Source organism: Leptodactylus fuscus, chromosome 2 (assembly GCF_031893055.1).
Source record: "Leptodactylus fuscus isolate aLepFus1 chromosome 2, aLepFus1.hap2, whole genome shotgun sequence".
Classification (NCBI taxonomy): Eukaryota; Metazoa; Chordata; class Amphibia; order Anura; family Leptodactylidae; genus Leptodactylus; species Leptodactylus fuscus.
In genome coordinates, this window is record NC_134266.1 from 119,374,196 (window position 1) to 119,398,996 (window position 24,801).

The window sequence follows — 24,801 nt, forward strand, 5'->3', positions numbered from 1 at the left end:
TGGCATAATTGCAATTGCATGGAATATTAAATAGTGCCATTAAGAAGTACAATTTGTCCTGCAAAAAATAAGCCCTTATACGACTCTGAAAAGGAAAATAAAGTATGGCTTTTGGAAGATGGGGAGTTAAAAACCAATACGCAAAAACAAAAAATTGTCATATCCTTAATGAGCTAAGAAGAGATAGGGACAGGATACAGATAGGATATCCACAACATCGCCATACCTTGGGGTGTTGTGTGGAGAGTTACAGTTTGTGTACAGTTAAAGATTACATAGTTAAAGTATACTGAGCCAGAACAGAATCAAATACTCAATGTGGGCAATTCCAGTACAAAAGATTCTAGACCATTTTTCAGATCTTAGCTAGTTTTACTCTAGAAAGATGTATATTGTGTCTCTAAGTAATTTTGTCTCTAAGTAGTCATGTGAAACAAATACACCAAAAGCCACACAGTGCTTCCTCCATAAAAGAAATCAATGGCACAAATGATGGCTATATTTTTTTTTATAAAGAAGTGTTTAAAATTTCATTCATCTCTATAGGATCTTGATCAACTGTAGCAAGCAATTTTAAGAGAACTGGAAAATCTCCTATAAATAATATATTTTATATACCATTGATCTAAACTGAATGTTTCTTGCCCGATTACTGTATATTCCCTTATAACCTACCTGTGTATGATTATTTCCAACACTATTGAGATACCTGTATTCTCAAACATGCATTGAACAGTACATAGGTTCACAAAGCAGTTATACACTACCTAGAACATACTGAACGCACTGCATTGCAAGTCAATACAGAGTATTTCCTTGTATCTAAAAAATAGGATTTTCCCAATACAAATAAAAATTATTGAAAATATCTCTTCTTGTTTGGTTTCCTCCAGGCAATAAATGCCTCTCATCAGGATGCATTAAAACATAGCTCTAAAAGGAGCTACAAAAAGACTTTGACACAGTGTTTACTTGTGGTCATACTCAGTACTGCTACACAATGCAGCATGCCTTTTTTAAGCTACATATGAGTTTAAGGGAAGAGGGGGTGGGAATGAGGCTAGAGGTGTAAGCAATTCTCTCCAGCCTCTGCAATGGAGACAGCACTGATTGGTTAACTAGCTCTGCCCTTTAAAGGGGAGGGATTTTGATGAAGGGGTTGTTTGGTATGGGTTAGAAGGGCCTCCCCAAAATTACACAGCTGTGGTCATTTTTTCAGCGTTTTTGTTTTTTTCTTAGAATAATCTCTAAATATTTTCTATGTATATATGTATATTATTATATACAGCGCATACAAAAGGTTAGTGTACATTGTCCTCTTCACAGTCGAGTTTGGGCTTCAGGGATGTAAATCTCTATGCTGTCGGCACTCTCTGTGGCAGAGTTATGCCTGTAAGAGGCAGCCCGTTTAGCTGCCAAAAGCCTCTTTCTGGCCTCTTGCCTTTGACGGTCAACAGAATCCAATGAACGATCTTTGACTGGATGTACCTTCTGACGGAGTGGCTTCTTTGGTATGGGAGGAGGAAGCTTCTTCTCCTCCTAAAAATTGTGAAATGAATTCAGAAGATGAGAATAATCCATGCTATCATTCATTTATACAATGCATTTAGCAAATCGGCAAGTTACAATATCCTTAGTGGAGTTTGCTATACAGTGGATACAATGTTTTACTTAATAAGGTTAATAGATTGTCCAGGCTTATTCTTTTAAAATAATAAATATATGATTTATAGGGGGTCCTCCCGGACCTATTGTCTATATAGAGCCATTTCCAACGTCCATCGAGTACACACTACTGAGCCTCATTTTGACATGTTTTAAGGACACTACATCAAAGTTGGATCAGCCTGTAGTGTGTTTTTCCACTTTAATTTTGGGGGATGACTCCAAATCCAGACCTCCATTGGTTAATAAATTTAATTTCCATTGATGATTTGTGTGTGATTTTGTTGTCATCACATTCAACTTTGTACAGAACAAAGTATTCAATGAGAATATTTTATTCATTCAGATCTAGGATGTGTTGTTTGTGTGTTCCCTTTATTTTTTTGAGCAGTGTATATTGTAAAACATGGTTTTATAGACTTACGCTAGGTTTGCTGGTGGACGCAAAATAAGGAAAGCTAAGCCGCTTAAAAAGCAGTTATCCAGGAAAACCTGTGGACCCCATAGACTATAATGAGGTCCAGCAGGTTTCCGCCTGGTTTCCAAAAGAAAAATGTGGAGAGAAAACTCCTGCTTGCAGGACTTTTCTCTCCACATGTTTCAAGCGGATTCGGGGATGGATACCACAAACGTAATTCAAATGCCATTGTGAACCCATCCTCAGATAAATTTTAGAAACCATGGCTCATATATAAATAATGACGTATTGGCAGATTGCCCACACCAATTTTTCTTGCCTCCTTTTCAAGAGTGAGAAAACAAGTTTCACAAATTTTTGAACACATTTCGAATAATTTAGAATTTTTGATCCTGTGAATCTCTGCCAAAGGTGTAAACAGAATAATAAAAAAAATAAATGTAGTCGAATGTATTTCATGATTTGTGACACTGTTATTTATATGCATGTAACCATCTACATACATTATATGATGTAATGTTATGCACGCATGAGTGTTCTAGCACATTTTGAGAGTATCATACCTTGCATTCCAATAATTTCCAACCATTGTCTTTCAGTTGCTGCAGCTCTGCAAATTTCATGCCCACATCCTCAAAGGATAGCTGGAGGAGGTCCCAAAAACCAGCCAGGTCTTGAGAGGTTGGTAGAGGAAATGAGGTGGGATCCTGAAGAAAATTTGTAAAGTGACTAACTAGAAGTTTAAACCATATAATATATAACACTGAGTTATACCTATTAATAATTTCTCCTTAAGAACATTTTAAGCTGCAAAAAAGTACAAAAAGTACTGTATGTAGCATCCTCATCCCCACTTATGCAATATACACAATTCACTGCTGAAATGTCTTCCTTTCAGAAGAAGAAACATAAGTACTAATACTGCTTTTGAATATGTACTACCAACATGTCTACTTAAAGGGGATGTGTCAAGTTTTAAAAATTATCACCTATCCACCAAATGGTAGGAGTTCAAACACTGAGAAACCCACTTATCGTAGGAATGAGGTTCTCTTGTTTCCCCATGTGAATGCATCAGCGGTTGCGCATGCGTATTACCACTCCATTTATCTGTATGGAACTGCTGAAGAGAACCACTTGGCTATCTCTACCAATATCCTAAAGATAACTAAAGGGACAGCACCCACAAGCAACCACTGCTCTTTTACAAAGAAACAACAAGGGAACTGGTGGGTCCAGTGAAAAGGTTTCATGAGTGGACCCCCTATTACCACTACTGACCTGACTAGCACGAATTATAATGCCCCTTAGTGGACTTCACACAGTAGATTGCCTCCCTAGTGGCCTCATATAATATAATGACCATCACACAGTCATATGTCCCTGCATGCATCACACATTAACCTTTCTCCCTCTCCCTGCCCCATATTTCCATGTCCCCCTCCAGTTGTCCACACAGTTTCACGTCTCCCTACAGTTATACTCACAATTTCATGTTCCCCATCCTTTTGCTCCTACAGTTTCATGCCTCCCCTCCAGGTTGCCCCCATAGTTTCATATCCCCCCTCTAGCAACTATAGCATTATTGTACTTTCTGATAATGAAGATAAGTTTTTGATTACATAGCTTGGTCATCTCATGTGATCTTAAGTCATGCTTTTGGATATTCCTCCTCCTCCTGCTCTAATATTGTAACCAGGAACTTACTGCAGCCTTTCTGTACTGTTAAACATATCTCATTCGTCTCCTTCACTGGTAGTGATGTGGCAACTGCTGAGAAAGCTATGTTGGTGTCAGCAACTACATGCTGTCATCTCCCATATGGGAATTTTATTGTACATTACCGAATGACAAATCAATGGCAAGGTGCAAGATCTGCAAGCAGGCTTACGTGTAGGAACTAGGTCTTTCCCTACTTATATGAAATGGCGTCACCAGCTTATTTAGCAATATCAACTTGGCAGTGGCACATCTGCTCCAATAAAGGAATACATTTTGACGGCTTTTTGGAAAAGTTAGTGCTTCATCGCTTTTCAACTGGGCACACAGCCACAAATTTGTCTCCCAAATGACAAGCCTGAAGCACTTACAAGCTATTAAAAAGGACTAATTTTTCTACAAAACCATTGCTTTTTGCAGTATAACCACTGTGTTTCTAAAAGACCATGGGCAAGTACCTTTTCCCAAAAAAAAGTGTCATTTTTAGGGCCCCTTCACACGGCGGATACGCTCACTGCTTTGGAGCGTGTAAACGTTCCGTAGCAGCGGCGTCTAAAAGCAGATCGCATTGTTTTCTATGGGAGCCGGCAGACGCGCGCTTGCCATAGAAATGAATAGGCTGCTTTTTCCATTCATTTCTATGGGGAGCGTACTGGATACAATTGTATTTACTTACTAGCTGGGAGCAGGACTAGCTACAGTTAGTGGCTTCTTCTTCTGTACTGTCAGATACGCAGTGTCAGGCAGGAGTAGGCAAAGGGTGTGATACTTAGCTCTTACACTGGCTGCCTCCGACTGGAGATCTCAATCATGCCCTCCCCCTTCCCCCACCTCACTTTTCCCTTTACATAAAAGAGCTTAGATAAGACATCAGGCACCAAAACTACCTGTACTTGTTGCTCAGAAATGGTAGAGGCTAGAGAGAAAATTCCAACTGCTCTGGAATTAGTAGAGCAGCCCCTATTCACATATCCTAAGAACTTGAAATGGTGGAGGTGGTAAAAGGTTCTCTTTAACTATAATTACATTATATTATTCAATTTAAAAAAATAATCACTTACCATGTTCTGCTGGCAAAGTCTGAAAAACTGTTGAACTTTCTGAGACATTAGGAGTTGGGAGCTGCCTACTGCACTACGAATCTTCTCCAGAACTATAATATAGGAAGAGTTCACAAAGTTAGATAACAGCCTACATTCAATCTTAAAATATATGCTAACATCCCTCAGTTAATATAGCTAAACCTTCAGACAACATTTTGGATTTTTTGGCAGTATTTGTGTTATTAATAAACATTGTCTCGTTTCTGTGAAATCCTGCATTTCTTTCTTCTCTATTTTGCTTCTGTATAATATCCAAGATATAACTGTTTGAAGTGACCCTCCCCACCCATTTTCTCTTCATTACACATAGAAGCCTGTACGCCATACACAGCTCTCAATAGAAAACAAGGGAAAGAAAAAAGGACATTTCAGTGCAGGATTTCACAAAAAAAATTTCACACAAAATTTGTTAATAAATTATATTACAAAATTGACACAAATGACACAAATACTGCCAAAAAATCAAAAGTTGTCTGAAAGTTTAGTTATGCTTTTTAACTCTCTTACATGGAATCAACATCAGCTTCCCAAACAAAAAGAGTAATAACTCTTTAGCACCACTGGAGGGAGATCTAGGATCAAGCCTCCATATCACTACGCAGCTTACTCAGAAGTACAGTATCTGGATAAAATCATGAGTTTGAGAAAATAGCAGTGCATTGTACTGTACACGAAGAATTATAACATAGCCTGAAGGCAATAACACAATATAAGTACTATATATACACTATATGGACAAAAATATTGAGTCACCTACACACGGCACCTACAGGAGCTGTTATGACATTCTGTTCTAAATTCATAGGTATTAATATGGAGTTGGCCCCCTTTTCAGCTATACAGCTTCCAATCTTCTGGCAGCTCTTTGTACGAGATTTTGGAGATTGTCTATGTGAATTTTTGCTCATTTATCCAGAACAGTATTTGTGAGAACAGACACCTTTCTAGTTAATCCCATAAGTATTTGATGGGATTGACATCAGAGCTCTGTGCAGGCCAGTCAAGTTCTTTCAAAACAGACTCATACAACCCTGTATTTAATCCCTTCCTGACACAGCCATTTTTAAGTTTTCGATTTTCGTTTTGACTCCTCACTTTTCAAACACCTTAACTTTTTTATTTTTCTATTCCCAGAGTGGAAACATTTCTTGGGAGTTGCCATGTTGTGACACACATAACTTTTTTTCTATTTCAGAAAGAATCGTCTTTTTTGCGGGGCCAGATGTACTTTTTATTTATACAAATTTGGGGAAAGGCTAAAATGTTTTTAGAAGTGTGAATCAGTTTTGTACAGAGAGATACCTAATGTATATGTGTTTCAGTTTATTTTATACTTTTATATATGTTCTAGGGAAAGGTGGTTGGTTTATACTGATTTTATTTTTTTATACTATAAGTTTTAGACCTTCTTGAACCCTCTTGAGGTGCTTTGCTTTACAATTAGAGAGTCATGGTCCTTGTAGTATCAGACAGCTTTCTTCAATAATGAGGAGGAGGAGTCCCAGGCCATATAGGATCCCTGGGATGCATTTTTATGATTTGTGATTCTATGAAGGTATGTCGCCCCTCCCCATTGTCATTTCCCTCCTTTTCCTCTTGGTATTATCCTGTATCTGTATTACTATGCTGCTGTAACAGGCTGAAATTTCCCCACTGTGGGCCTATTAAAGGATTATCTTATCTTGTGTGATTATCTTATCTTATCTTGTGTTCCCTCTATTTTGCTTGCTTTATCTTGGATTCTTTGCTTATATTGATTGTTGCATCAATTTCTGCTTGTGCCCTTGGGCATACCTTGTACAACAATTTTTGCACTATGCTGTATCTTTTTCTTTCTTTGTATTTGCAAAATTTATTGAAAATCTTTAATAAAAACTACAGTTGGAAAAAAAAATCATGAGTGTCGGCGACTCCAGCTTCCCAGTACAACATAAGGAATATTAAATAGTACCATTGCAAAGTACAATATGTTCCAGAAAACATAAGATACCTTTGTGAACAGAAACATTTTGAAAGTTATGGCTTTTGGAAGGAGGAAAGTGAAAAATGAATATCATCAAATGGCTGTATCAAGAAGGGATTAAACCAGCCACAGTGCATTGCAGAGTACCATCATACTTTTAGACAAAGCCATTTCTTTGAAAAAGTAGTTTTTTCAAATGAAGTTTAAGTGCAACATATTCAAACCTGAATACATAGCCTTTAGAGAGGCATGCCCCCATATGTTTGTACATATACTGTATATGTCTTTCAGTTTGCGATTCTCTTAGATCAGGGGTCTCAAACTCAACTCAGCATGTGGGCCGCAGAGCAAGATCCCAGCCAGTCGGCGGGCCGCACCGCGGCAAATTTAGCTCCACCCACTTTTATATTGACTCCGCCCATTCATTTTTCATGTGCCCCCACACTGTATAATCCTCCTACAGTCACCCGTAAACTATATGTCCCCCCTCCATCTTTCCCCCAGTTACATATACACCCTTCATCTGCCCCCAGATTCATGTCCCTCCATCTCTGCCACCAGATTCATGTCCCCCATCTCTGCCTCCAGATTCATGTCCCCACATCTCTGCCACCAGATTCATGTCCCCCCATCTCTGCCCCCAGATTCATGTCCCCCCATCTCTGCCCCAGATTCATGTCCCCCATCTCTGCCCCCAGATTCATGTCCCCCATTTCTGCCCCCAGATTCATGTCCCCACATCTCTTCCCCCAGATTCATGTCCCCACATCTCTGCCACCAGATTCATGTCCCCCCATCTCTGCCCCCAGATTCATGTCCCCCCATCTCTGCCCCAGATTCATGTCCCCCATCTCTGCCCCCAGATTCATGTCCCCACATCTCTGCCACCAGATTCATGTCCCCCCATCTCTGCCCCCAGATTCATGTCCCCCCATCTCTGCCCCCAGATTCATGTCCCCACATCTCTGCCACCAGATTCATGTCCCCCCATCTCTGCCCCAGATTCATGTCCCCACATCTCTGCCCCAGATTCATGTCCCCCCTCCATCTCTGTCCCCAGATTCATGTCCCCCCATCTCTGCCCCCAGAATCATGTCCCCCATCTTTGCCCTCAGATTCATGTCCCCCCATCTCTGCCCCCAGAATCATGTCCCCCATCTCTGCCCTCAGATTCATGTCCCCCCCATCTCTGCCCCCAGAATCATGTCCCCCATCTCTGCCCTAAGATTCATGTCCCCCCATCTCTACCCCCAGAATCATGTCCCCCATCTCTGCCCCCAGAATCATGTCCCCCATCTCTGCCCTCAGATTCATGTCCCCCCCATCTCTGCCCCCAGAATCATGTCCCCCATCTCTGCCCTCAGATTCATGTCCCCCCCATCTCTGCCCCCAGAATCATGTCCCCATCTCTGCCCTCAGATTCATGTCCCCCCCATCTCTGCCCCCAGAATCATGTCCCCCATCTCTGCCCTCAGATTCATGTCCCCCCCATCTCTGCCCCCAGAATCATGTCCCCCATCTCTGCCCTAAGATTGATGTCCCCCATCTTGCTGACACACAGCCTGAACCTCCTATCATGCTCACACACAGCCTGCATCCCCTCCTATCATACTCAAACACTGCTTGCATCCCCTTCCCACCCCTTGCTTACACTTGCTGTCTCCTCCCTCCATCTTACCTTCCAGTCTCCACTCAATGGAGCCTTCTCTTCCTGTGTAACTCGGCACTGTACTGAATAGCTCCGCCCACAGCAGAGTCCGATCACATGGTCCCGACGTCATCACAGGTCCTTCACTCCACTAGGATCTTCCCTGCTGCAAAGGCAGCGCGGCTTCTCAGCGGCTAAAGCCATCGGAAATATGTATTTTCCGATGGCTTTAGGCGACCCCTGTGCTTTGGTCGTTCGACCCCCGCCGGGGTCGCGACCCACAGGTTGAGAACCGCTGACGTAGGACCTGTCCTAAACTGTATTATGCGTCGTAGGATGCTTCTGCGGGCCGCACAAAACTGTTTGCCGGGCCGCATGCGGCCCGCGGGCCGCGAGTTTGAGACCCCTGTCTTAGATCAAATAGGATCACTATTGTATTTCAAGAATGTCTAATGCATGAATAATACTCTTTTATCTTTTATTTCTTACAGCTCATAAGTTTACAAGTAATTTGGTATTTTTAAATAGCTTGGGAACTTCCAAAAATGATGTCATGTCTTTATAAGTTTCTAATAGGCTATGTGGCATAATTTGATAACTGACAGTGCACTGTACCTATGGCAGGGTTATAGGGTCTACTTGTCTATTTCCTTAATACAATAAGGAAATCAAAGTAAATCAGCAAAGATATCAGAAAAATAATTGCAGACCTTCACAAGTCTGACACATCCTTTAGAGGAATTTCCATATACCTGAAGGTTACCACGTTCATCTGTGTATAGAGATAGTGTGTGTAGGGGGGGAAGACAGGGGGGGGGAGGGGGGGGAGGCGGCGAACAGGCCAATAGACCAGGACCCCTAAATTGTCTAATATGGCATCATACTGTGCAGGGGATACTAAGGAGCATTATACTGTGGGTGGGAACACTGAGGAGCATTATACAATAAATGAGGGCATTGGGAGGAACATTCTCCTCCCACTTGTTGTTCCAAAGTCCTCATCCCTTACACTAATAGGCAGCAGGGATCAGCAATAATTGCTGCTGCTTGCACAAAAGCTCAGATGTATGTTAGACAGCAGGAATGAATTACCGATCCATGCTGCTACTATTGCAGGGGATCAGGCTTGAAGAGGGACAGCGCGCGAGAGGTTTCTCCCACCTGCTATCAAAATAAAAGTGCTGAGAAGCAAGGGGTACGGACAGCAAAAGCCATAGATTGCAATGGGTGATGCCGCCTCCATCTTCAGACAGGACCTGGCGTACATCCGGCGTTGAAGAAATTTTAAGGTAGCCAGAAGGAAAAATGCTGCCAAGCCTCTTGTGCCAGAAACGATCCCTTAGAAAACTCTCTGCTATGTGCACCATGTTGGAAGGAAACTGAAATCTGCGCTGTACATATGTGAATGCACCCTTAGTCAGTATTTTCCCCCAAATGTATGCACATATGGTTTTTAGAAGATTTATGCTTACTACGTTGGGCTTAATATATCGCCTAGTTTTAAATATTCGTCTCACTGCAAAACTAATGCACATTCTATCTATAAAGGTGCGAAATACATTATCAGAATTATATAAAGCAGACCAGAATTTAGTTTCACTATGCAAGAGGAAGAACTGTTGTAAAGCTCTATTCACATGACTGATGTTGACAGCCTCACATGGCTTCATTAAATTCAATACATGTGAATGGGGCTAGTCACATGACCATTTATTTTACAGTCTCTTTTTACAGCCCGTCAAAAGATAAGTCGTGTCCTATTTCTGGCTGTTTTCACAGATCCTTTTATAGATTCCAAACTATTAGGGATTAGAGATGAGCGAACACTGTTCGGATCAGCCAATTCGAACAGCACGCTCCCATAGAAATGAATGGAAGCACCTGTGACACTGACTTTGCCGGCGGCCGGCCGGCGTCACAGGTGCTTGCATTCATTTCTATGGGAGCGTGCTGTTCGGATCGGCTGATCTGAACAGTGTTCGCTCATCTCTATTAGGGATCATTAATATTTTGCGTCCCTTGGATACAAAACAGCCATGAAAAAACTCGGGGGACCTGAATCACAAAGAGCTGAACTGAAACAACAGCGGTTTACAGGCAGATACTGGCAGAACCCATTAACTATAACAGGGTTTGCCAGGTGCACGCTGTTTCCAAAGTGAAAGAGGTGGAGAAAAAATACCTCCTTGCATGACTTTTTTCTATTGTTAATTTTCGGCAGTCTCTGCGATGAAGTCTTCAACAGAGTCTACAACGCAGATGTGAACCTAGGCTTCCAAAGTCATTTTGTACACCGGTTGTGTGAATATAGATTAAGGCTAAATTATTGTAAAGCAACTTTTTTGTAGCAAAAATAATTAACTAAAACCATTTGTCAACTAGCTTTAAGTTGTAAAAAATGAAGTGGTGCAGAATCATAAGAAAACATTGTAGACATTTCCCACTCTTAGTGATACAACCTGGTGTTCATTTTAGTTTAGCCTGTCGGTTAATAATAATTGAAATTATGTTAATATATTATTGTATTGTCATAACAAATATCTCTATTCTTTGCATATTAGTAGTTCTGCAAATATCCAACCAGCTAATTGGCTGCCCGGGAGCGAATGCTTAGGGCTAACTCTGATGCATTCCTAGTCATGTAGAAGTAAGCACATTATGCAATCAATGGCAACTCTTTTCTAAGGGAACCCTGTGAGATTTTTAATATTCTGAACATTTGGCACTCTGTTATGCAAATGTAAGCTTCACTAATAAATGTTTGAGCACGTGCAAATATGACCTTCTCAGATCAAAACATGATCTTGTCAAGTACTGGTCACATATAGAATTCACAGGAACTGTTTCTCTTTCATTTTAGAAGAAATGTAATTACTCAGTGGTCCACATTTATCAAGTAAAGGTAGTAGTTGGGTGATTTGTGCCATATCTATTAAAAAGGACCTTTTACCACCTCAAGTTGAAAGCATCCGTCAATGACACCCAAGACATTCTGCTGCCGCTGCAATTTTTTTCTGTAGTCCCACTGTTCCAGAACAATCAGTGCTATTAGTTTTAGCATGCACTATGCTAACTAGGCTCTCTACTGTCGGGTGGGTGGGTTTAAGTTGGAGTTCTAAAAAAACTAAACGGAACTGCTCACCAATTAGATTACAGTGGTCCACCGAATTATAATCTTAATCAATTCGTGGACAACCATTGTAAGTTGAGAACATTGTGACTTGAGATAAAGACTATGATAAACTAGTAACTGATTCCAAAGATCCCATAATGTCACCAAAAGTATGAAATAAATGAAGATCAAAGAAAATTAAACTACCGTATTTTTCGGACTATAAGACGCACCTAGGTTTTAGAGGAGGAAAATAGGGAAAAAAAATTTTGAAGCAAAAACTGGTAAAATATTTAATATATGGGAGTTGCAAGGCTGCAAGGCCACATTGACCGGTGACCCTGCAGCTGTACGGGGATGCATAGAGAGTTTTTTTTGCGGGGCCAGCTGTACTTTTTAGTTATACCATTTTGGGGGATATCTATTGCTTAGATCACCTTGTATTGAAAAAAAAAGAGGAGGTGATTTAGAACTTTTATTTATTTCATATTTTTAAAGCTTTTTTTTTTTTTACTATTTTATTCCCCCCCGGGGGCTTGGGCCTGCGGTCACTTGATCGCAAGTCCCATAGACGGCAATACAACTGTATTGCCGTCTATGGGACATTCTGTCTATTAGTATTACGGCTGGTCATAGAGACCAGCCGCAATACTAATATATAGCAGTGACAGGCCCGGGAGCCTCATTAGGCTCCCGGCTGTCACCCGAACAGGTCGGCTCCTGCGATATCGCCGCGCAGGAGCCGGCCTGCAACTCTACAGGTACGGGGCCGGTGGGGACCGGCCCCGGGGGAGAAGGGGCCGCTGATACTGACCCGGCATCCGCTGTACTAGAGAGGCGGATGCCGGGGAGGGATAGACACCGGGGCCTGAGACATCGCTACGATCCTCTCCCCTGCACGGAGGAGCCCCTGCCGCTGCTGGCTTCATGCGGGGCAGAGGAGCGCAGCGATGTCTCAGGCCCCGGTGTCTATCCCTCCCCGGCATCCGCCTCTCTATTACAGCGGATGCCAGGCGCCACCTTCAGACTATAAGACGCACCCTTCTTTTCCCCAAAAATTTTTAGTCCGAAAAATACGGTAATAACTAACATACATATTACAAATACTTACACACAAAAGTATGCAAGAGCTACTGGAAGCTGTAAATCTCTTTACAATGATGGTGAAAATCTGGTATAGATTCAATAATAAATCTGGCCCATTGTTTGTTAATGTCATTGTAACTAGCAAAAAAAAATCCAACTCCACCAGAATAAGTGGAGCGGTGCCTATTGAAGGATGCATAGAACTGGTGTTGGTGGAAAACATATGCTTAATATGAGCAGTTGTAGAGCTGTGCCACAATTTTTGCCATTTTCAACTACATTTCTCAATATAGGAGGCATAAACTGTGTCTCCTTAGAGAATCAGTTCATTTCTCTTTCTAGTTTCCAAAAAGTGGCAATTCATAATTCTTAATGTATATTTATTGTACTTCACCTTTTACAAATTTTACATCGCTAATGCATTGGGGTGTCCTCTGCCTAGTGAGTGAACCAACGCAGGCTCCTTACACTTTCATGATGTGAGAAATGAAGTTGGACTACAAACACAGACCTTTACTCCATGAGAGTCCTCCTCCAAACTCTCTCACCCTAGAGTTCTCCATCTCTACTTTCTACAGCTCTCCATAACTGCATAAGAAAGGAGAAGACCTCTCCTTTCAGGAGCTCCTATTCCACTTATAATCTAAGGGGGACTTATCTCTGGCACAGCGACTGGAGACTTCATGGCGCACAGATTTGGTATCTTGGGCAGAACAGTTGAGGTTCTACAAGCTAGGGTGCACACCATAGAATCAAAAGTGAAACTGATACACTCGGCAGATAGTCTCATCTCACTCTACTAACCTACATTCTTTCTCACTGACTGTGGATACAGTTGGAAGCCCAACCATGATGAAATAATGTAAACTTGAGGGCATCCCAGAAGCTTTGCCAGCTTCGTCCCATAACTAGAGATGAATTGCGAAAATTTTTATAGGGGGATGGAAGATAACATTTTTATGTAAAGTCCTATTTAATTTGCATGCACAAAATGGGATGTCGCATTTCTGCGATTTTGGCGATTCTTTAACACCCACCCCTGTAAATATATACATGTGTGGTATGTATGAATTCCTCATATCTTGCAGTTTTTTGGAAAGTACATTGTTTGCAGAAAGGAAATGCTTGATCCGCACTTTAGTGGCAAATTTGAATTTTTGTGCAATTTTTGCTTGCAATCTCTGTTTGCCGCAACGTTGCATGAAGGAGGTTGTATATATGAACTATTAAATTGTGTTTTTATATACGGTATGCTGTGCAAGCTGAAAAAAGTTAGATTTTGGTATCACAGTCACAGTTTGGTAGGTGCAGTATAGATTTTTAACATATTAGTGAAAAACAGCAAACTCCTGCTTGTCTTCTGTATTAGGGAGCCTTCACATGGAGTAAACGTTCTGCTCATTCTGAACGTAAAATGCATATCACATTGAAAGCAATAGGTAAAAAAGCCTCCCATTGATTTCAATGGGGAGCACGCATATGCCGCCACCCATAGAAATCAATGGGATCTTTTTTAACGCCGCTCACTCTGAGCGAGTTTTACGTTCAGAATGAGTGGAGCGTTTACTCCTTGTGAAAGCTCCCGTAGGGTTTTTGGGGGGTCTGAGCTCTTGTAGTTGGTGTTTGCAGTACATATAGCTGAAATTTCCCCAAGGTGGGACTATTAAAGGATTATCTTATCTTATTTTATCTTATCTTATATATACACATTGTCTACACCTTAAGCTATTATTTTAAATGCATTTTGTATATGAATCTGAGATTGAACATGAGTTTTAGGTGCAAATATGTGTTTTAGTGCATTTTTTCAAAAAATTATTTGTGTTTGTCACAAAGTTGCATGAAGGTGGATGTGGCTATTGATGACCTATTAAGACAATTGTAATCTTCAGGTTGTCTACTTTCAAAAAACATATACCATAAACATATACAGCTACCATCTCTTGATCACCAAGGAGGAGAAGAGGATGAGGACTCTCCTTTGGATTCAGAGAGGGGCCAAGGGAGGAGCCAACTCTTACTTATTTCAAGATGATGATGATGATGATGACCGCACTAGCCAAGAAGACCAACCATAAAAAAATAATCCTTTCTTCCAATACCAATGGTACAACATTTTGCTCTTATAAAAGGACAGCTTTTGGCGGCTTCATCTGGCATGCTGTCACAATTTTTTTTTTTAAATAACAAGTGTGTTGTTCTTACAAATCCCTAAAAGCCATGTGTGTTTAAAAAAAAAAACATGGACAAGCACCTTCCTGTTCTATCACCTCCTTTCGCCAAGTGCTGTGTCCCCAAGTGAGACAGAATACGGACTGATGTGTAACTATTGCCAGTGGAGTTGTGTCTCATTGCCAAGATGACCCCGACTCCCATGTGCTGCTGCAGTTCCCTCTGACAAGCACTGTATATGGCTTCAAGATATGTTGCAGGTTGATGACCCTTGCTCTTTGATCCTTGTACTGGTGCTGCCTCGTTGCCAAGTTCTCCATCCTTCCCCCAGCAAATTGAGTGAACAAAGTGAGAGGTCTAACGGGGCAAATAAAGTGGATCAGAGGGCCGCATACAGCTTGAGGGCCTTGTGTTTGACAAGTGTCCCACAGAATATGATGCTTTTATCTGAGTGTAACTCTGTTAGGCACTTTGGATCTGTACATGAAAGGACATTGGCTAGTGAGGGCTCATACAGCTTTATTTATTTGTGTAATTAACCTTTTTAATACAACTGTCCACTGTATCCGCACTGCTACCTCTTGTGTCACCCCTGTTTACCTCATAGATGGTAAGTTCTTGCGCACAGGGCCCTAACTCCTATTGTGCAAATTAATTTATTTCACTGCAATATCTCATTTAGTCTGTACATGGACCTTCAGATTTGTACAGTGCTGCGGAATATTTTGGTGCTACATAAATAAAATGGAATAATAATTTTAAAAAATGACCATATAGTCTTTGTATCATGTGGTTAAATCTAATTTTATGTCAGTGTCATGGCACAAGGCACCCTCAGATGTATACATGGTTTCACGTTATCTCTGGATCAGTGTTCTCTCTAAGCTGTGCCCTCTATAACAGAGTTAAAAATACCTCCCCCTCCAAAAGCTCTCTCGAGCAGGGCCCTAACTCTCACTGTTTGATCACATTGTAATGTCAAACATTGCCTGATCATATGTCCTCTGATATGTAAAGTGCTGTGGAATATGTTGGAACAATATAAATAAAATTATTATTATTATTATTACATGAGACTTAGTCTATGACATCAATTAGCCTAACAAATAAAGTTCACTAATGTAAAAGCTGTATTTGGCTAAGACCCCACATAGCGAGCTTCAGCCAAAAAACACAGGAGAAAACACATCACGTTTTTTTCACAGCGCTTTTCACAGAAAGTACGCAGAGTGTTCAACTACAGACTTTCTGTCCCTATTTTATCGATATGGAAAACGCCAGCATTTCCATAGGTATAATTGGCATGTTGCGATTTATATAAGCACCAACAGTTTTTAACCCCTTCCCGACATGCGCCGTAATAGTACGGCGCATGTCGGGTCTGTAACTATGGCGACCGCCCGGGAGCCGGGCGGCTGCCATAGCCGCCGGGTGTCTACTGCTTTAAGCAGTAGACAACCGGCTCTAATGCCTCCGATCGGTCCCTGGACCGATCGGAGGCATTAACCCCTCCGGCGCCGCGGTCAAAGGCGCCGGAGGCGCCATTTTCCCGTCGGCGCATGGGCGCCGCCATTTTGGCCGTGATCGCCGGCTCCTGGAGCTTGCTCCAGGGCTGACGTCCCGTTGCCATGACAGCCGGGAGCCTTGTACAGGCTCCCAGGCTTGTCTGCAAATCCTCTCTTTTGCAGGCTGGTCTATGCAGCCTGCAAAAGAAAGGATGCTTTTTTGCAATGCATTGCAATGCATTAGCATTGTAATGCATTGCATTAGTGATCAGACCCCCTGGGGTTCAACACCCCTAGGGGGTCTAATAAATGCAAAAACAAAAACAAAAAAAAAGTTAAAAAAATATAAAAAAAATATAAAAAGAATTAAAAGTTCAAATCACCCCCCTTTCCCTAGAACACATATAAAAGTAGTTCAAAACTGTGAAACATATACATGTTAGGTTTCCCCGCGTCCGAAATCGCCCGCTCTACAAATCTATAAAAATATTTTTCCTGTTCGGTAAACGCCGTAGCGGGAAAAATAGTCGAAAGTGCCAAACCGCCGTTTTTTCACTGTTTTGATTCTGATAAAAATTTGAATAAAAAGTGATCAAAGCAATAACATTTCCCAAAAATGGTAGAACTAAAAAGTACACCCGACCCCGCAAAAAAAGACGCCCTACACATCCCCGTACACTTACGTATAAAAAAGTTACGGCCGTCGGAATATGGCGACTTTTAGAAAAAAAAAATTTTAACACAGTTTTGGAATTTTTTTTAGGGGTCAAAATGTAAATAAAACCATATAAATTTGGTATCCCTGGAACCGTACCGAAACACAGAATATAGGGGACATGTCATTTTGGCTGCACAGTGAACGCCGTAAAACCAAAGCCCGTAAGAAAGTCGCAGAAATGCATTTTTTCTTCAAATCCACCCCATTCTGAATTTTTTTCCTGCTTCCCAGTACATTATATAGAATAATTAATGGTAGCATTATGAAGAAAAATTTGTCCCGCAAAAATTAAGACCTCATATGGCTCTGGGAGCGGAGAAATAAAAAAGTTATGGAGGGGAGTCAAAAACGAAAAATGAAAATCAAAAAATGCCATCGGCGGGAAGGGGTTAAAATTGCAGCATTTTCATTGAGGATATTTTTCTGCAATAGACAAAATAGAAAAAATTATCGTCCGGCAATCAAATACTTAAAATGTAACTTTTACTTCATTGATATAAAAAACATAAACATGTTTCAGGAGCAAGAAAAAAAGAGGAACAGCTTACGCGTTTCAGGACATGGTGTTGAGTCCCTTAGTCATAAGATAAGATAAGATAAGATAATCCTTTAATAGTCCCACCTTGGGGAAATTTCAGCGTGTTACAGCAGCATAGTAATACAGATACAGGATAATACAGAGTAATATGTTACAGACGTAGACACAGATAAGCTGAGAAGAGAAGATATACTAGGAGTCCATGGCAGCTAAGGAAAAACAGAAGAGAAAGAGGAAGACCTCATGGTCATCCTCATAATCATTAGTTCTCTGTGCGGAGAGCTCTTCGTTTGGTCTGATGTAGCATCAAATGCTATGACTAAGGGACTCAACACCATGTCCTGAAAATCGTAAGCTGTTCCTCTTTTTTTCTTGCTCCTGAAACATGTTTATGTTTTTTATATCAATGAAGTAAAAGTTACATTTTAAGTATTTGATTGCCGGACGATAATTTTTTCTATTTTGTCTGTTGTTGGCCATTACAGTCTGAGGTTGTCCGTTGCAGTCATTGCATATATACATGCAGTCAGATGTAGCAGTTTTTCCTTTTGATTTTTCATTTTTCTGCAATGTGTGGATGTGGTTAGCCAGTTTTCGCTATGGCCAAATCAGTGTTTTGGTAACATGGCGTCCTGGTCTTTCAGTGCAATATATGTGAGATTCCCTGCCAATGTTGTTTGCTCTGTGATGTTATAAATGCATGTTTTGCATCTCTCTTCTTTATTCTGTAAGCCCATTTGCAGATACACATAATTCTGTGAATGATAAGTAGATGTTCTCTATGAATAATCACATACAGTAGATGCAGCTAAAATTCATATCCAATCTAAAAATATGTAAGTAAGCTATGGCTCATTGAAGCTATGTACTGTGAGAAAGCACTGTGTGTAATGTCAGCAGGCCACTTTCATCACTTACTTGTTGCATGTTCCTGTAGAGACTCATTATTTTCCCTTACAATATATTTTATGTTGCTTGACAAGGCCTCATCCCTGAAACTGATTATTCCTCTTCCTAAGCCAAGAAATATTTTAGCGAAAAAGGTCAATACTTACTTTCTTCTGGCAGATCATATTCTTCTGCCTCTCTTTCCATTTGCTGACACCATCCTTCCATCCTTTCCACCTCTGCCTGCAACATCTTAATGAACCACTCTCCATCCCTGTGACATGGGGATGCTCTACCAGAGTCTGGGAGACTCCGAGTGCCTCTGTCCATCCAGGACTCCTGACGGGGCTCTTCTCCTGTATCATACTGCATTTGATAGTCCTCTCTGTAAGCCCATTGGCCTTGAGTATGAACTGTTTTATAAACAGAGTACTGCTGGCTGGTGTCTGAGGGTTCAGAGGAGTGTCGCTGAAAGGAGCGTCCAAACTGCAGACCTTTGTCTTCTGTAGGGACAGTTAGTCCAGGAAAACCTTCAAGCTCCAAGTCAGCTTGAACTCCAGCAGTAACGCTGTTAGAACGCTTAAACCTTGCCCTCCTGTTAGACAGGGAAACAAAAAAAAAACAATTAAAATGAGAAATTATTATATCTCCATTGCTTCGCGAGATAAGATAAGATAATCCTTTAATAGTCCCACAGTGGGGAAATTTCAGTATGTTTCAGCTGCATAGTAATACAGATACATGGTAATACACAGTAAATATTACAGAAGTAGTAGACACACATATGCTGAGAAAGATATACTAGGAGTCCATAGCAGCTTAGGAACAGAGAAGAAAGGAGGAGGACATTCATAATCATTAGTTCTCTGTGCGGAGTGATCTTCGCTTGGTCTGATGTAGATTATACAGCCTGGTCGCGGTTGGAAGGAAGGACTTGCGATAGCACTCCTTCTCACAGTTGGGGTGAAGCAGACGGTTACTTACAGTGCTGCCAAGTCCCATCAGGGTCCCATACATGGGGTGGGATTTGTTCTCCCGCATGGAGGTCACCACAGACAGTATCCTTCTGTCACCCACCACCTGTACTGGGTCCAAGGGGCTCCCCAGGACAGAGCTGGCCCTCCTGATCAGCCTGTCAAGTCTATTTCTGTCCCTGCAGGTGATCAGCCCAGTCTAGTTTATTATTGAGGAGCACACCTAGATACTTATAGGTCCTGACTATCTCAATGCATGTCCCCTGGATCTCCACCGGGGTCGGAGCACCTCTCCGTTTACTAAAGTCCACCACCATCTCCTTGGTCTTCCCAGCATTAATCCTGAGCTAGTTCTGTTGGCACCATTCAACAAAATCCCGATTTAAGTCTCTGTATTCCCTATCGTCGCCATCAGTGATAAGGCCTACTATAGCAGAGTCATCGGAGTACTTCTGTAAGTAACAGCTGGATGAGTTGTGCCTAAAGTCAGCAGTGTACAGTGTGAAGAGAAATGGGGCAAGAACTGTACCTTGTGGTGCCCCCGTACTACAGATCACAGTATCAGACACAAAGTCCTGGGCTCTCACATACTGAGGGCGGGTTGTCAGGTAGTCTAGGATCCAGTTGGACAGGTGACGGTCCACACCACCAAGGTTCAGCTTCGCCCTCAGTATCCCTGGCTGAATGGTGTTGAACGCACTGGAGAAATCAAAGAACATTATTCTCACAGTGTTCCCTGGTTTCTCCAGGTGAGAGAGAGCTCTATGAAGAAGGTGGATGATGGAGTCATCTACCCCAATGCCCGGCCGGTAGGCAAACTGGAGGGAGTCCAGAGCGGAGCTCACTAGGGGGCGTAGGTGTGTCAGGACCATTCTCTCTAGGACCTTCATCAGGTGGGATGTCAGTGCTACAGGTCGGTAGTCATTGTAGTCCATTGGGTTGGGTTTCTTTGGGAGATATAACCATAGATAAAAACCCATAAAGACAAAAGACTCATGCATAGGGTATACACCGGATGGCAACATGCAAAGGCCACCCTAGTCCATATTACAAAGTCATATGTAGTCTAAGGCTACATCCCCTGCATTGGCAGAGGCTGCACCTCATTTATAAGGAGGCATATGTCTCCTCAAAAATCAGGCACATCCTTTGCCAGGCTGTGTATCTTGCATCTACAAATTGGCATAGATTTCAGGGATCAATTACACCTGCCCATGACACTTCCCCTTCCAGATAAGTGGTGAAGTTGCAAATTTGAGCACAAATCGTGTGATTTGTGACGTTTTCTGTTTTGCGCCAATACTGCCAATTTCCTAGCGGGTAGAGTGGCAGGGCATACAAAAAGAAAGCTGCAGTGAGATTGGTTGCTATTGGCAACTAAAACAGTTTTGATTTTAGACCATTTTAATAAGTCTTCCCCAATATGTTTTAAAATTAATAGTACAAAAATGCACATTATTTACTGTCTAATCCTGCCGTTACGTCATGTTTTTTGTTTCAGACAAGGAATCACGTTTTGTTTAGTTTTTTTACAGCTCCAACTCATTTATCAAGGAATGTATTGAGCATTTGATTCACAGAAATACATTTGCAGTAGATAGGGTACAGTGAGAATTCTAATTTGCAGCACAGATTTTGCTGGATTTGTTTTAGGGCATCATGACACATCTGCAATACCCCTTATATACAGTGCAGTGGATATCGCTAACAAGGACCCAATTTTGGAAACAAGATTAGGATGTTAGGTTATTAATCTAAGGTTATAGTAAGAAATATTACATTTCTTTGGGGTTTTACTTGCATTTTAATGCATAATGGCACAATAATAATATTTTTTTTGAGAGAGTAGAATAATAACAGCAATTATCCCTTGTTATGGCCCTCACTATTATAAATAACATATACTTTATTCTGTGGGTCAGAATGATCATACAATGGTTGATATTTTACTGAAAGATAATTATAGAACAAACAAATATACAAAAATGTAGCAAGTAGCAAATTGATATTTGCTTTGTATTTATGCTATTTACAGCTTCCCATTCATTGTATATTACAGCAGCAATGCTACGCAAATTATGAATTGATGCTCCTAACACGTACACTTATATTTATCTATATTGTGTGGAAAACTGCACTGTATAATGGATTCCTGTCAAAAGATGTCTCTTCCTCACAAAACAGCGTTAGAATAAGTCCGCATGCAACGGTATTGGAAATCGCAGCATTTCCACTGCTGGTATTTTTCTGTCGTGTGTGGATGGGATTCGCTAGCATCCAATCCACTTTGCATGGACTGTAAAATGCTGCATTTTTTGCCACAGCGTTTCTGCCATGTGTGGCCTGAGGGAGGAATGAAAGGGTTGGAGTGAGGGCAACTAAACTGGCATGGTCACAGTTTTACTTCTTAATCCCGCTAACCAATGCAGTTCAGTCAGTTATCAAGCAACTGCACAACTTCTCCTCACAACCAGCAGCTGTGTCCTATCTATACATCATAATAGCATTTCCATTTTTCTATCTCTCTCTATCTGGGCCCAAACAGGCGTGAAGACTTGTTTACATCATGTCTGTGCACACAAGCCTCCCATCATTGCCATTCCCTATTGGTGCTCTTTTATGTCACAACGTCCTCCACAGAATCCCTCCTTCACTGGATGCTATTTTTTTTTTTTTTTGCCATTAAATAGTTATTTTTTTCCTTACTGAGTGGAAGACTGTATATCATAAATCTTCTCACTTCAGTTCAAGGGCAAGGGTCATACATTTACAACCCACATAGTTCCCATTAGCAAAAGGAAATCAGAAAGGAGATCAAGGAAATTGAGAATTACCTGCAGGCCATCTGTCTTCTGGGCCCAGTCGCAGCTGCAACCCTTAGGCCGGGTTCACACAGGGTTTTTTGGTCCGGAAACTGAGGTGGAGGCCGCCTCAGTTTCTGGACCAAAAAAAGGGTAGCTGCAACTTTTCTGCAGAAAAAGGAACCCATTGAAATCAATGGGAGGCTTCTTTTTCAGTGCTGAATCTGAGGCAGATTCCACACCAAATTCTGTGCCATTAGCGGAAATAAATCACAAGCGGATTACATAGGACTGAATGGCGAGGTGTTTTTTGGAGGCGGATTCTGCCACAAAATCCTGACCAAAAACTCTGTGTGAACTCAGCCTTAGGGAGCCTGCACACAGAGTTACACTCCACTCATTCTGAACATAAAACTCGTTCAGAATGAGCACATAAAAACCAGATCCCATTGATTTCTATGGGTGCCGGCATACGCGCGTATCACATTGAAAGCAATAGGGAAAAAAGCCTCCCATTGATTTCAATGTATAGCGCACGTATGCCAGCACCCATAGAAATCAATGGGATCTAGGGGCCACACGGTGGCTCAGTGGTTAGCACTGCAGCCTTGCAGCGCTGGAGTCCTGGTGTTCAAATCCCACCAAGGGCAGAAAACCATCTGCAAGGAGTTTGTATGTTCTCCCCGTGTTTGCATGGATTTCCATCCCATATTCCAAAAAAGACATACTGATAGGGAAAAATGTACATTGTGAGCTCTATGTGGGGCTCACAATCTACATTAAAGAAAAAAATCAATGGGATCTAGTCTTTACGTGCTCAATCTGAACGAATTTTACTTTCAGAATGAACGGAGCGTAACTCCGTGTTCAGGCTCCCTTAGGCCTCTTGCAAACGAACGTGGCCGTGAACAGTGTGCTATCTGTGTATCTGACCCATTCATTTCTATGAGTCCGTACACATGACTGTGAATTACACTTTGCGGTCCAACAGTCCGGGCCGCAAAATATAGAACATATAGAAATATAGAACTGTTACTGCCCTATTTTGTGGCCTTCGCTTCTGTGACTTTTATTCATTTAATGAAAGGGGCCATGGAAGCGCGGTGAGTTCACAGGTGGTGCACAGGTGACATCCGCGTGTCCCCCATGCCTTTAATTCGCGGCCGGCTGGAAGCACACGTTCATGTGCAACTAGCCTTATAGTTATACCAGTGCTGATAACCAAACTAGTGTAGTTACTGAGCAGGGCACAGGAGATATAGCAGGGTTAAAGCGATGAGGGAAGTTAACAGAGTGCTGAAATTGTGTACCCTGCTGTGTCTTCCAATTGTGTACCCTTCTGTGTCTCCCAATTGTATACCGTGCTGTGCCTGCTGCTTCTCCCATTCTCCATTATATACATTATGCAAAGAAGCAAAATGACTGCGAAAGCCTTGGGTTTGAAAAATTCAGCACTCGAGAATGACTGGAGCTATTACTGCCTCCCATACATATAACTGCATTCAAAACCAAGAATAAATCTAAAGAAAATTTCCATAGAATAAGAAACCTCTTCATTGAGCTGGCATCACATTGCAGTAAATTGTCTTACTATCTTTTCTCTTGATCGGTTGCCAATGGATACCACCATGAAGGCAGGAATTTTCTGTGATCTGTTACTTGTGAGAAACCCAGCCATGATTGGTCGGACTATTTTCTCTTCCATAACCTGACAGCCTGTCCACCGTAAGGAAATCATGACTCAGTTTCACGCTATAGAAAGTTACTACAGTCATGGTCGTAACCATTGGATGGAAAACTTTTAAAACTGTGTAAAATTTTTAATGTTTTATAGGGCTCGTTCACATCTGCGCCCGGGGTCTCCGCTCTCAGGATTCCGTTTGGAAACCTGCCGGCATTTTTCAAACCCATTCAAATGAATGGGTTTGAATAGTATCCGGCCGTGAGCGCCGGTGAGCGTTTTGTGCTCTCCGCGGCGAAACTGTTTTTTTTTAACCGGACATAAAGTAGGACATGCAGTACTCTGTGTCCGGTTTTTTAAAAAATGGTTTCGCCGCATAAAACGCTCACCGGCGCTCATGGTCGGACTCGGTCTGACAGGTTTCCATCTTCTGCATGCAGAAGACGGGAATCTCAGAACGTAGACCAGACGCTGGTGTGAACCCAGCGATATGTGCAAAAATGTTTGATTTTCTACAGATTTAAAAATGGTTATGTTCATAAGAAAACCTGTGGAAGTGTTTCCTTCCTTGAATAATTTACCGAAATGTGACATTCTATTTTTTTTTTTTATATTTAATATATTTATATATTTTCAATAGAGTTAGTTCTACTTACCTATAGCCAGTATCAGACTGGGGTGCCTGGTGCCTACCAGTAGAATTCATTCTGGGGGGCCCTGATATGCAGCTAAATATAAAATGGCATTTACTGTTTTCAGTATTAGTCTGCAACACAGCCCTTATCTTAGGCCATTTCTGTTCTGTGACCC

General features: G+C 41.6%; 1 protein-coding gene across 5 annotated transcripts in view; it reads right to left on the minus strand.

The window, feature by feature from the left end:
* Positions 1 to 1,293: 1,293 nt before the first annotated feature.
* Positions 1,294 to 24,801, minus strand: part of DLGAP3 (DLG associated protein 3) — a 335,981-nt gene continuing 312,473 nt past the window's right edge. For all 5 annotated transcript variants that reach the window (XM_075264490.1, XM_075264489.1, XM_075264486.1 and 2 more), the window contains 4 exons: positions 18,703 to 19,130; positions 4,864 to 4,955; positions 2,647 to 2,790; positions 1,294 to 1,539 (listed from right to left, as the gene is read on the minus strand). In XM_075264490.1, coding sequence (XP_075120591.1) covers positions 1,321 to 1,539; positions 2,647 to 2,790; positions 4,864 to 4,955; positions 18,703 to 19,130 — 883 coding nt within the window. In that variant the 3' untranslated portion in view covers positions 1,294 to 1,320. The remainder of the gene's footprint in view (positions 1,540 to 2,646; positions 2,791 to 4,863; positions 4,956 to 18,702; positions 19,131 to 24,801) is intronic.